The sequence below is a fragment of the Haliotis rufescens genome, unplaced genomic scaffold (genome assembly GCF_023055435.1).
Source record: "Haliotis rufescens isolate VD_foot unplaced genomic scaffold, xgHalRufe1.0.p SCAF_17, whole genome shotgun sequence".
NCBI lineage: Eukaryota > Metazoa > Mollusca > Gastropoda > Lepetellida > Haliotidae > Haliotis > Haliotis rufescens.
In genome coordinates, this window is record NW_025963857.1 from 23,797,108 (window position 1) to 23,810,027 (window position 12,920).

At 43.9% G+C, this 12,920-nt stretch overlaps 1 protein-coding gene across 1 annotated transcript; it reads right to left on the minus strand.

The window, feature by feature from the left end:
• Positions 1 to 1,436: 1,436 nt before the first annotated feature.
• LOC124116351 (low-density lipoprotein receptor-related protein 12-like) lies at positions 1,437 to 12,473 on the minus strand. Its single transcript, XM_046477655.2, has 5 exons — positions 11,888 to 12,473; positions 9,907 to 10,143; positions 7,793 to 7,936; positions 4,862 to 5,094; positions 1,437 to 2,705 (listed from the first exon to the last, which is right to left on the minus strand). Exons 1-5 carry the CDS (start codon positions 11,976 to 11,978, stop codon positions 2,634 to 2,636), a joined length of 777 nt encoding a protein of 258 aa, XP_046333611.2. The 5' UTR covers positions 11,979 to 12,473; the 3' UTR covers positions 1,437 to 2,633.
• Positions 12,474 to 12,920: the final 447 nt, after the last annotated feature.

Genomic DNA, 12,920 nt, shown 5'->3' on the forward strand with positions numbered 1-12,920 from the left:
TACTCGAGAAATTTTGTATGCTATTCTACAGCTGTATTCGAGAACTAGTTATGCATTGCAATACTGACAATACTGGCAATGCTGGTATTTCCTGCACGGCCGATTGAGAGGCCATGAGTCCTACAGAGTAGAACTTGAAAAACTTTGTACGACCAACCAAGCTGAGGGAATAATTCCCCCCAAGGTAAAAGCCTAATTGTCCTAAAACTTGTAAACATATGGCAGTGTAGAGTGGCCAGCTGTCCTTTTAACCTGTTAAAGTAGGTCTTCAGCAGCCCCTGCTTGTCATAACTGGCGGGTGTGTTTGTCGTTAGATGCGACCAACGGGTTCGGGTGGTCAGGCTTGCTGACATGGTTGATGCACGTCATCGATCCCATTTGCGTAGATCGATGCTCATAACATCAATCACTGGACTTCTGGTCCAGACTCGATTATTACAGACCGCCGTCATATAGCTGGCATATTGCTGAGTACGGCGTTAAACAAGCAGAGCTTTCCTGTTATCTCACTTATCTAAACGTCAGACAACAGTACATGGCGACATTTCTTTTTGTTTCTTTGTTTATTGTTTGTTTTTTGTTTAACGCTCCACTCCGCAAAATAGCAGACGTATGACGACGGCCCGGAAATACTCGCATCTTGGCCAGACAAGCCAGTGATGACTAGTACGGGCATCATCCAAAGCAGTCTGGGATCACTGCATAACAGTCCCCAAGACGACCTATCCGGTCCGTTTCGTCGCTAGATTGCTTGGGACCTATTGGGACCAACTGCTGTAACGCCGATTTTAACAGTATTCCAGTTATATCGCGGCGTGTCAGCTTAATGTGGGAGGAAAGCCCCAAGTGATGCAGGTCTCAGACGTTTACCACTTCGGTGAAACCCACGAGCACGGGTATGGTGCTGACAAACCTAGAAACATAATCAGGGCGAACCGGGATTCGAACCAACAATCATAGGTTTCTGGCGAGCCCAAGGGACGCAACTCTGCACAGCGAATCGCGGAGCCTTAGACGACTGGGCCACCTGTGCCCCCTTGAAGTGATACTGGTACATGTTGGATATTGTTTTAAGGTGGAAAAGCCTCATACCAAACTTTAGCACTTCTATCGACGGTTCTGTCAGTTACCGCAAATGAATACAGAAAGTCCAAGAAATATTCGATATTAAATTACTGTAATTTTCAATGATGAAATAATGATTGAGATATGGTTTTGACTCCAAAAGATTACGAATTAAGTCAGTCAACATATCAACAGTGAGTGAGTCAGTGAGTTGGGTTTTACGCCGCTTTTAACATTATTCCAGTTATATCACGGCGTGTCAGCTTAATGTGGGAGGAAAGCCCGAAGTGATGCAGGTATCAGACATTCACCACTTCGGTGAAACCCACGAGCGGGGTATGGTGCTGACAAACCTAGAAACATAATCGGGGCGAACCGGGATTCGAACCCACAATCATAGGTTTCTGGCGTGCCCAAGGGACGCAATTCTGCACAGCGAATCGCGGCGCCTTAGACGACTGGGCCACCCGTGCCCCCACATATCAACAGTGGTTTGGTGTGTGTAACATCGATTCGAAGCTCGGAACCCAGGCACGGTATAAACACATTATCGATTTAGGAATAAGAGTAATTCGTGAGTTGAGGTGAAATTGGTTGAACGTCGCGTTCAAGATTATTGCCCTAATATAGCGACGTGCATGCACATGTGTGTGTTTGGCTGCATGTAACAACAAGTATCATCTTTAAACGTCTTTTTGTATGACGCGGCCGGGGATCGAACCCACGACCATATGCTCTGAGAGCAGACGCTCTATCCACAAGACCGCAGAGGCGGTCGTGTAATCCGTAGGCTAAAACACTTGAAACAGAACAATATCAAATATCAATTCTAGTTTTGTCCGAGGTGTATGAGTCCCAGTTTGGTCGAAATCCGTATGTGAAGCTGTGGGGTAGCCTAGTGGTTAAAGCGTTCGCTCGTCAAGCCGAAAGCCCGGGTTCGATTCCCCACATTGGTACAATGTGTGAAGCCCATTTTTGGCGCCCGCCGCCGTGATATTGCTGGAATAATACTAGATGCGGCGTAAAACAATACTCACTCACGTACAGAGTACAACATACACATGACCTACATGTGTAGCTTGTGTTGCCGTCTTCTCCTGACCTAAAGGAGGAACAGGTGAATAGAATGTGTTCATTGAAACATGATTCGGACGGAACGGATGAACAGTTTTCACTTATAAGTTGAGTGAGTGAGTATGGTTTTAAGCCACTTTTAGCATTATTCCAGCGACATCACAGCGGGGAACACCATAGATGAGCAAGACTGGTTATTGTCAGGCGTTGAAGTTTAAAATTCACACATTGTACCCATGTGAGGGAATCGCATTAAGACTGGATTAGAACTCAATAGAAGCAGAGCAATCATGGTACATCTGCATTGTTCATTGAGACACTGTTCGGACGAGAACGGATGAACGGCTTTCAGTTTAAGACTGGAATAGGACTGGGGGTCCGCCAGTACATTGTTCACGAGACACGTGGTCAAGAATGAAAGAACATCTTTCACATTAAGGGTTCACGGAAGCAAATGTCCGCAGTATCCGCGGGAGTCCGTTATGTCTGTCTGATCAGTAGTTCTGGTAGCCTCCTTTGTGGGAGCCATGGTGATGATGATGATGGTGGCCATGCGATTCAGAATTCTGGAAGGAAAACAATAATATTCTGTGAACTTTACCGAATCAGATTAATTGACAGGGACTAAAGTGTACATTTTAGAACTAGAAAAATTCATAAATCCACATTTTCGAATTACCATCACTTCAGACGGCCCTTGGTCGAGTAGGTGAGGTGAGGTGAAATGGGGTTAACGTCGCGTTCTATTTTACAGTGCTAGCCCACTGAAATACCATGCCGAAGTTTAACATGAATACCCTACTCTGACACAGTATACTGACTCTAAGCCGACTAGTCCTTGTTTTCATCCCCTTTATGCCATCTTTTAACGTATGTTGGTTTGACGCGGTCGGGGATCGAACCCCGGACCTTCCGCTATCCGGGCGGACGCTCTACCACTAGACGACGTAGGCGGTCTACAAGTAGGCTCGAGTTATGAACTATTTGTGCTGAACGCCTCTTTGAATAGTATTTCGGCTTTATCACAAACACAAGTACTCTTGGTACGCTTGGTCATCTAGCCTCAGACCATAGTGACACCCATGACCCGGAAGGAAAAAAGGAGAATGAGAGGTCGGGTGAGGTGATGTGAAATGGGGTTCAGCGTCGCATTCAAGATAAGTGCACTTATGTACCGACGTGCGTGCGTGCGTGCATGCATGCGTGCGTGCGTGCGTGTGTCCAATGTACCACGGAGGCGGTCTGTTCGGTGTGTGCCAATTGTTTTTGTGTGACTGTGGATAGCTTGGAGTGAGTGAGTGAGTGAGTTGGTTTTAACGCCGCTTTTAACAGTTTTCAAGTCATATCACGGCGTGTCAGCTTAATGTGGGACGAAAGCCCGAAGTGATGCAGGGCTCAAACGTTTACCACTTCAGTGAAATCAACGAGCACGGGTATGGTGCTGACAAACATAGAGACATAATCGGGGCGAACCGGGATTCGAACCCACAATCATAGGTTTCTGGCGTGCCCAAGGGACGCAACTCTGCACAGCGAATCGCGGCGCCTTAGACGACTGGGCCACCCGTGCCCCCTGGATAGCTTGGATGCAAGTTTAGACAATGTAATTTGGGGGGATTGTTTTTTTTGCCACAATCTCTCAATGATATTGACTACAGCTTCCCATGATTTGGTCCCACGTTTAAAGCCGATGTGTGCGTTTTGGCCCGATGTTTCTGGTTACCATTGTTGACAGTGGTAAGGGTGAAATCTCAATGGTGGGTCTAGTCTGATATTATGCTGTTTTAGTGGTGAGTGAGTATTGATTTACTCCACTTTTAGCAATATTCCAGCAATAACATGTCGGGGGACAACAGACATGGGCTTCACACATTGTACCCATGTGTGGAATCGAACTCGGGTCTTCGGCCTGACGAGTGACCACTTTAACCACAAGGCTAACCCACCGCCCCTTAAAGTGGAGAACAGCCTATGACCGATATTAATTACTTCGGACTGTCGCGTCACTGCGGATTGCAAAAAGAAAACCAAGTGTGGTCTGAGGCTACAGGTACCGTTATATGCAGCCACTTTAGAGAAGCCTATTCACAAAAGACAAGTTGAACTATAACAATAATTATCTCGGGAGTGCTGCAGAAATAGGTTTAATTGTACTCATAGCCTTGGGTTTGGCTTTGACTAATGACTCCGTATACCCGATAGGGTGTACTGTGAAATTTATTTTTAGCATAATTGGGGCAAACAATCGATAAGGAGGCACGACTAGTGGATCCCGACACGACTAAGGGAAGCAACTCGGGACTTGGGATGAAAGGGAAATAGAATTCAAGAGAAAATATGTTCAAACTGTAAAAACAGATGACACCATTTCTATGACGGTAAACAAACGTCATAAACTATTCACACGGCGACTAACGGGATCGGGTGGTCTGGCTCGTTGACTTGGTTAATGCATGTCATCGTATCCCAGTTGCGTAAATCGATGCTCATGATATCAATCACTGGAGTGTCTGGTCCAGACTCGTTTATTTACAGACCGCCGTCTTATTCCTGGAATATTGCTGAGTGCGGCGTTAAACAACAAACAAACAAACACATGTCACGTGATGGAGTTATGAATACCTATGCTGTCGCGAATTGCTTTTGACCGTTAAAAAGGCATTTCTAAAAGAAAAAAACGAAGTAGATAAAACAGAATGAATGACTCTGAAATGCATGTTACCCGAGATAACCGTCTGTACTTCCTCTTCCTGTACTTGGCGATAAAGATGATCATTGACACGACGACAGCGGCGACCAAAACTGCTGCGACACAGATGAGGACGATCTTCGGCGAGGACCCACATCCCTGTATCTCGTCACTGCCGTCCCCGCAGTCGTCGAAGCCGTTGCAGGTCACGTACTTCGATACACAACGCTTATTTTTACAGTGAAACTTCTCCGGTGGACACGTGCCTGGAACAAAACATGCATCACAGTGAGTTGGGTTTAACGCCGCTTTAAACAGCGTTCACGCTGTATCACGTCGTGTCAGCTGAATGTTGGAGGAAAGCCCGAAGTGATGCAGTGATGTAGCTTTACTACTTTGGTTTAATCCACGAGCTCGGTATTGGTGCTGACAAACCTAGAAACATAATTGGTGCGAATCGGGATTTGAACCCACGATCATAGGTTCCTGGCGTGCCCAAGGGACGCAACTCTGAACAACAAATTGCGGCGCTTTAGAAGATTGAGCCACCTGTGGCCCCATTACAGAGTCACGTGGAGTACATATGGAGTTCCTTCTTGAAATACAGTTGTTTGTTTGAATCTATTACAAATAAAAGCGACAAAACCATTTCCATCATCACAAGAAACATCTGCTTAAAGCAGAGTCCATTGTGCGATTCCGACTATTTAATAAATGAGTGTTTATGAATCACCATCAAATTTTGATGTCGTTGTACAAAACAACCTTAGAGCTAAGACTATGTTAAGGTATGGGAGTTCAGATCAACTTAGCGCTAAGATAGCTTTGTACAACGGCACCCATGTGTTCGCGAAATGAATAGCGTATCCTGCATCCACCGGTGGCTCCCGTCACAAACACATGCGAAGGCAGGGCCTGTGGATTAAGGGTTACACTATATTCCAGCAAGCATCTTCCCGAGGCAAGGGAGTTAACTGAATACTGGACTTTTACAATCAGTTAACATCCTTGCCTCGGGAAGTTGCCCAGCATCCTGTGTTTGACGTACGGAACGATCAGTGAGTGAGTGAGTATGGTTTTACGCCGCTTTTAGCAATATTCCAGCAATATCACGGCGGGGGACACCAGAAATGGGCTACACACATTTTACCAATGTCGGGAATCGAACCCGGGTCTTCGGCGTGACGAGCAAACGCTTTAACCACTAGGCTACCCGATCGCCCCTACGGAACCATCCTCCCGAGGCAAGAGAGTTAACTGACTTTAAAAGTCCAGTTTCCACCCTTGCCGAACTAGGCTGGAATTACTGGGCACGATCGTAGCGCCACCAGTGGCTATTGCCAGTTATGTCCCTTTTAAGCCTCTCCTATGGACCAATCAGATTCCACCTCTCGTATCACTTGCGTTTGCTTCACACAAAATGGTGGCGCCGAGTCAGGACGATCTGATCGATAATCAAGATCTATATTGTGATAAAACGAGTCTTACATCGCGAAGTGCATCAAATCACGTGAGCACCTTGATTAAAAACATGAAAAGATTTAGAAAATATATGTTGACAACGAGTTAGCGGTGCACATGCTTTGCAAATCCTGCAATCGACCGAAATCTGCATGACAGTTTACGAACCGGATTTTGATTTCGGAGCGCGATTTTGATTGGACTATGCATAGACTCGTTAGTCCAGCCAAAATGTAACTCCATAATACCAGCCTAGTTCGGCAAGGGTGGAAACTGGACTTTTATAGTCAGTTAACTCTCTTGCCTCAGGAAGATGCTACGGAACGATCAAGTGGATATACTGATCGTGCCATCGTACCCCGATGGCGTGGGTCGTTGCTCGTAATATCAATCACCGGTCACTCGATTATTTACAGGTCAACGTCATTTAGCTGGAAGATTTATACGAAATAAATATTGCATCAATATTAACAATCAATCAGACTTCCTGTATCAAAATATAGTTTTAGGAACTTCCTCTCAAATATCCTGATCATTTACAAGCAGATAGCAGAAAGACACCTGACCCATGAAGATCCGGATTAGAATAGGTCTTCAGCAACCCACGTTTGCCGTAAGAGGCGACTATGCTTGTCGTCATAGGCGACTAACGGGATCGGGTGGTCAGGCTCGCTGACTTGGTTGGTGCATGTCATCGTATCCCAATTGCGTCGATCGATGCTCCTGATGCCAATCACTGGTCCAGACTCGATTATTTACAGACTGCCGTCATATAATTCGAATATTGCTGAGTGCGGCGTTAAACAACAAACAAACAAACAAACAAACAGAAAGACACCCATGTCTTCATTCCTACTCCAGTTACAAGAGTAGCTGAGTGAGTTTGTCTTTACGTCACGTGTCGTTGGTCAGTTTTGATGTAAGAGATCCCTTTGGGATCAGACATAATGATACATGAAGTAGACGGCGATCTCTTTGATGAAACTCTATGTATGGGGCTGGTACCAAGGATCATAATGGGTCGAGCTTGGAGTATTAAGGTCTCTCAATGGCGGCTGTAGTCCTACCACTGCAGTTAGTATGTTAAACAACGATCGCTTTGTGCAATGGGACCTGGACGAATAGGAACAGAGCTATACACTTGGAAAAAGGTTAAGCTCCGCATTCTATACATTTCCATATAAAAAAGTCAGTTTTTGAAATCGTTACTCTTTAACATTATGACAAAACATACATTTTTGTTTACGAAGTGACGTACACGTCTTGAAATAAAGAACAGATATCAATTATCTAATGATATATTTTGTTGCCTCTCCACGCCAACAGGTATTTGATATTTCCCAAAGATAAATGAAAGGTTGACATATATGAAAATACACAAGGGATGGTGCTTTCAGGTGCACTTATTATTTAGCCACTAAATCAAACCCCTAAAATATGATGTATTTAACTTACGAATAAAGGATTCAGTTTGTCAACAAAGCAGTGGTAATTATTACTGACCGTTGCTGTGTGATATCGTCGTGACGAGCATGTCAAAGTTGCCTTGTTGCTCGGAGGAGTCTGTGTAGAATTCAAACGTCAGAGTGCTTCCCCCTGACTCAAACTGTCCGGTAGGGGTCACTTCTCCACAGTTACCATCGGGACCTTGAACGAAATTAAGCAACGGTTAGAGCACATGGACCTGGTGTCTTGTTGAAATCTAATCGTTAGTTAAAATCCTATTTGAGGTCTGAGTGCACTAACCCATCCTGGCCAACAATTATACGCGCCTAACATGTTAACACGTTGCTTTGATGTAACGCAATTATTAAGATAGTTAAGAACTCTGTGAACACTGCGAGTCGCGATCGGCCAAGAAATGCACGTGAAATTTGTTCCCGGAGCCTTCAGCACGTGCACTTCGACGTTTGGCGACTCGGGCAATGAAATACATGGGCCGAGGCAAGTGTGTTATTAAAGTACTCATTGAAATGAAAAAAAACGTTTTTGCTGGATTTAATAATCGACACAAAGCATTACGTAGATGTAAATACGAAATAACAAAACAACTGGAAAAGTACTAGTCTGGTTTTGCTATTTTTATCTCAGTGCTCAATACAAAATGTACTTTACAGGAGATAATTTGTAGGCACTTTCAACATTAAAAAATAAAACTAAGTCCAAATTGACATGGCAGAAACAGGCTATAGGCATTATGCAAATTAGCCTGGAAATTTTTTCATCAAAACAACAATAAAAATTACAGCTATGCTTATGTACATAATAATAATGACATGTAAGTTGTTGTTTGAGAAGGGAATATGTTTCTGACTGTATAATGCCAGAAGATCCGGTGTGTTTTAAATAGCATCTGGAATATATCTGATGCATGGGGGAATCGTATGTGAATCATTACGCAACGAGTTGACAATTCTTTTAGCTATGTCCGTGTGCGCTTAGACGGAACCCAGTCGCAAAAATGGCCACAAGAAAGGCACGAGTGGCTATTCTGTTTGTCCCGTATTAACACGAGATGGTCACGAATGCGCCATGACTGTGGAATTTATATGCTAGTATAGATATTTTTTACAAAAAGCCTTAGCGCGACTAGATCAAACTAAACCAAGTCTAATTTCCTTGATTCCACATATTAAAACAGCAGAAGAGAAAAGGTTCTTTTGAAGAATGAAATACAATTTCTTTTAGAGAAATGTCTTCATAGAGTGTTAGTCAAGCATGAATTCACAGTTTACCAACTGAAGCAGATTTATATCAAAAGCCTAAATGACAGTTGACCATGTTGATGTGCCTTTTTTTACATTTTACGTTTTAACTGCAAAAATAAAGTTTTAACATGAGATTAGACAGTAAGTAGGTTATGACACAATGACCAGAATTTATAATTCTGGAACTCAAGGTGGCTGAACATTCCGAAATGAAATATTATGTGTAGAGCTCCTGCCGCAAGACCCGGAAAGTTGGAGTACGTTTGGTGGATTTATACTTGAGTATGATCAATTTGAAAAGAATTAGAATTACATTTTTTATCATTTTTTTTCTGTGACAAAAAACAACAAGAATTCGTTTCCTTTGACGAAACAACTAATATCATACTACGTTCAAGTATAGAATAAAACCTAATGCTGAATAAAAGTGTGCAATTCGCTCTGCAGTGTTGCGTTCCTTCGGCACGCCAGAAAACCGTGTTTCTAGGTTCGAAACCAAATTCGCCCAATTATGTTTCTTGGTTTGTCAGCACCATACCCGTGCTCGTGAGATTCACTCACGTTGCTGGTAATATCAATCACTGGATAGACTTCTCCCAAAACAATTGATGATTGCCGTGTTAAACAACAAACACACTGTTATCAGCATTAACGAACGACGAAAATGAAAGGATGTCATCATACAGCATCACCATAAGCAATATGTCAATAGTGACCATACAATCTAGTGATTGACATCATGAGCATCAATCCACACAATAAGGATACGATGATCAATCATGTCAGCGAACCTGAACCCGTTATTCACCTCTTACGACAAGCATAGTCACCTCTTACGGCAAGCATGGGTTGCTGAAGACCTATTCTAACCCGGATCTTCACGGGCATATAATGTAGTTTGGTATTCACCATTCAGCAATGTCCCATTAGATGCATAAATCTTAAGACCATTCGTCCTACACCCGTCACTGCCGACGGTGTCCATGTCCCTGTATAGCGTCAGGAGCATATCCCCGGCAGGGTCCGCCCCTACGACGATTCTGCACGTCCAGTTGACCTTGAGAGGTAGGACAGGGTCAGCGGTCAGCTTAATTCGCATGTCATACACGGAACGGATTGTGAGGTCGCATTCTTCGTTCAGGTAGTCTGAAATATCAAGCAAGTTGCGAACACACTTTTTAAAAGGGCACATGCTAGTTAGGTTTTATTACTTATTCTATGAAGATTTTGGTAAGTTCTCTTTTCTGACTGCTCAACTAGAGGTTTCAAATCACAATAACCACCTCTGGTTGAAACAGCTGATTTTGAAGGCGGATGTTTATATTTATAGAAAAAGTACTCTTTTATCAATAATTGCCGGTTGGCATTTTGGAATGATAAGTATATTCTAGGTTTATCACCCGAGTCCCCTACACGTGAAAGGTCTGTGTATAGCTACCATCTGCTGACGTGTATATATGGCGTTGTCTAAACGTCGCGGGCCCTTTTCGCGATCACCCGCTATCATCACTGATTTTTCATTAACATCATGATCCCCTACTTTTTTTAAAGAGTATATTACAAGGAAAAGCTCAATGCAATAGGAAGTTATTTGAAAAGGGTATTGTTTATGTATTCCTCCATGTGCACGGGTGGCCCAGTCGTCTGAGATGCCGTCCCTTGGACGCACAAGGAAGCTATGATTGTGGGTACGAATCCCGGTTCGGCTGGATAATGATTTTACGTTTGTCAGCACCATACCTGTGCTCGTGGGTTTCACCGAAGTGGTAAATGACTCAATCCTTCAACACGTCGTGCTTTCCTTCGTGTCATAACTGGAATTATGTTCAAAGCGGCGTTAAAACCAACTTACTCACTCATTTTCGCAATATGGACCTGCGTATCACCCGGTGTCTGTTAAGTTGTGGTTGTTTTTAAATGTAGTAATGAAATCCCTTTGCATGTTATCATTAATAGTGAGTGAGTTGTTTAACGCCGCTTTGAACAGTATTCCAGTCATATCACGGCGTGTCAGCTTCATGTGGGGGGAAAGCCCGAAGTGATGCAGGTCTTATCTTAAGATAACTAGACCTCATAAGAAACGATCTCCAGTTGGTGCAATGAAGATGTTCCTTCATCTGGCGTGCCATAAATTAAAGAGTTCTTCAGTTTTGTTTTTGTTTGTTTGTTTGTTTTAATTGTTTGTTGTTAAACGCCGCACTCAGCAATATTCCAGCTATATGACGACGGTCTGTAAATAATCGAGTCTGGACCAGACAATCAAGTGATTGGCATCATCCACGCAATTGGGATACGATGCCATGCATCAACCAAGTCAGCGAGCCTGACCACCCGATCCCGTTAGTCGCATCTGACGACAAGCATAGTCGCGCTACGATCGAGCCCAGGAATTCCAGCCTAGTTCTGCAAGGGTGGAAACTGGACTTTCATAGTCAGTTAACTCTCTTGCCTCGGGAAGATGCGTCGGGGTACGGTGATATGAGATTAACCAAATCGCCAAACCCGACCACTGGATCCATTAAATGTACAAGAAACATGTATGTTGCAGGGACCAACTCTGACCCGGAATTCCCATTTGGTTGTTCCTACCCGTGAAGATCCGGGGTAGAATAGGTCTTCAGCAATCCATGCTTGCCGTACAATGCGACTATGCCTTTTGTCAGAGGCGACTAACGGGATCAGATGGTCAGGCTCGCTGACTTGGTTGATGCATGTCATTGTATCCAAATTGCGTAGATCGATGCTTATGATATCAATCACTGTATTGCCTGGTCAAGCATCGATTATTTACAAACCGCCGTCACATATCTGGAATATTGCTGAGTGCCGCGTAAACAACAAACAAACAAACACACGTTTGGTTGTTCCTATAATAACAACATATACTCACGTATCGTAGGAAAATGCGTAATGCCTGTCACACTGCCTTGAAATGTACACACACCAAGGAGAACACCCACGAAACAGATCCACGTTTCCATATCCTGTCAGTCAGCTTCGATACTAATCCTACACAATATCGTGACGATGAAATTTTGGCCAGGGAAGGAGATAGTGACGGGACACGGGTAAAGCTATGTGTGATACACATCACGCATGTATGATATATACATTGTCTATCACCGTGATAAGATATCACCGTGGTGTGATGTCAGCGGGCCATTGATACGGAGCTGGTTTGACTATGGACGGTTCAGACTGCATTAACAACACTCCTATGCTGTTTAGTCAGAGCTATTATTTAACAAGGTCAGTGAACATGTGATCAGGATGTAATACGTTTAAATATAAACATGCGTTTTGACTACGAAGAGATGGATTCATGAATGGAGCTTCGTTATAAGTACAGTTTCACTTCCGCTCGAAATAGAGGTTGAAAGGCTGAATGAATCCTGAGTACGTCCGCGTATTTTACCAATCATGATGAGTGAGTCAGTGAGTTGGGCTAACGCCACTTTTAACATTATTCCAGTTATATCACGGCGTGTCAGCTTAATGTGGGAGGAAAGCCCGAATAGATGCAGGTCTCAGACGTTTACCACTTCGGTGAAACCCACGAGCTGGTGCTGACAAACCTAGAAACATAATCGGGGCGAACCGGGATTCGAACCCACAATCATAGGTTTCTGGCGTGTTCAAGGGACGCAACTCTGCACAGCGAATCGCGGCGCCTTAGACGACTCCAAATCATGATGAGTGAGTGAGTATGGTTTTACGCCGCTTTCAGCAATATTCCAGCAATATCATGACCGGGTACAGCAGAAATGGGCTTCACACATTGTGCGCATTGCGGGAATCGAACCCGGGTCTTCGGCGTGACGAGCGAACGCTTTAACCACTAGGCTACCCCACCTCCCCAAAACATGATGAGCTTGGAATAATTAATTTAACCGCATTCTTTACAGTGTTTGTTTCTTGGTTGT

Coding starts and splice junctions, on each gene's coding strand:
- LOC124116351 (XM_046477655.2), bottom strand. CDS start 11,978: ATGGAAACGTGGATCTGTTTCGTGGGTGTTCTCCTTGGTGTGTGTACA. Junction 10,144..11,887: donor TACGCATTTTCCTACGATAC/GTGAGTATATGT, acceptor TTGATATTTCAG/ACTACCTGAACGAAGAATGC. Junction 7,937..9,906: donor TAATGGGACATTGCTGAATG/GTGAATACCAAA, acceptor ATTTCGTTCAAG/GTCCCGATGGTAACTGTGGA.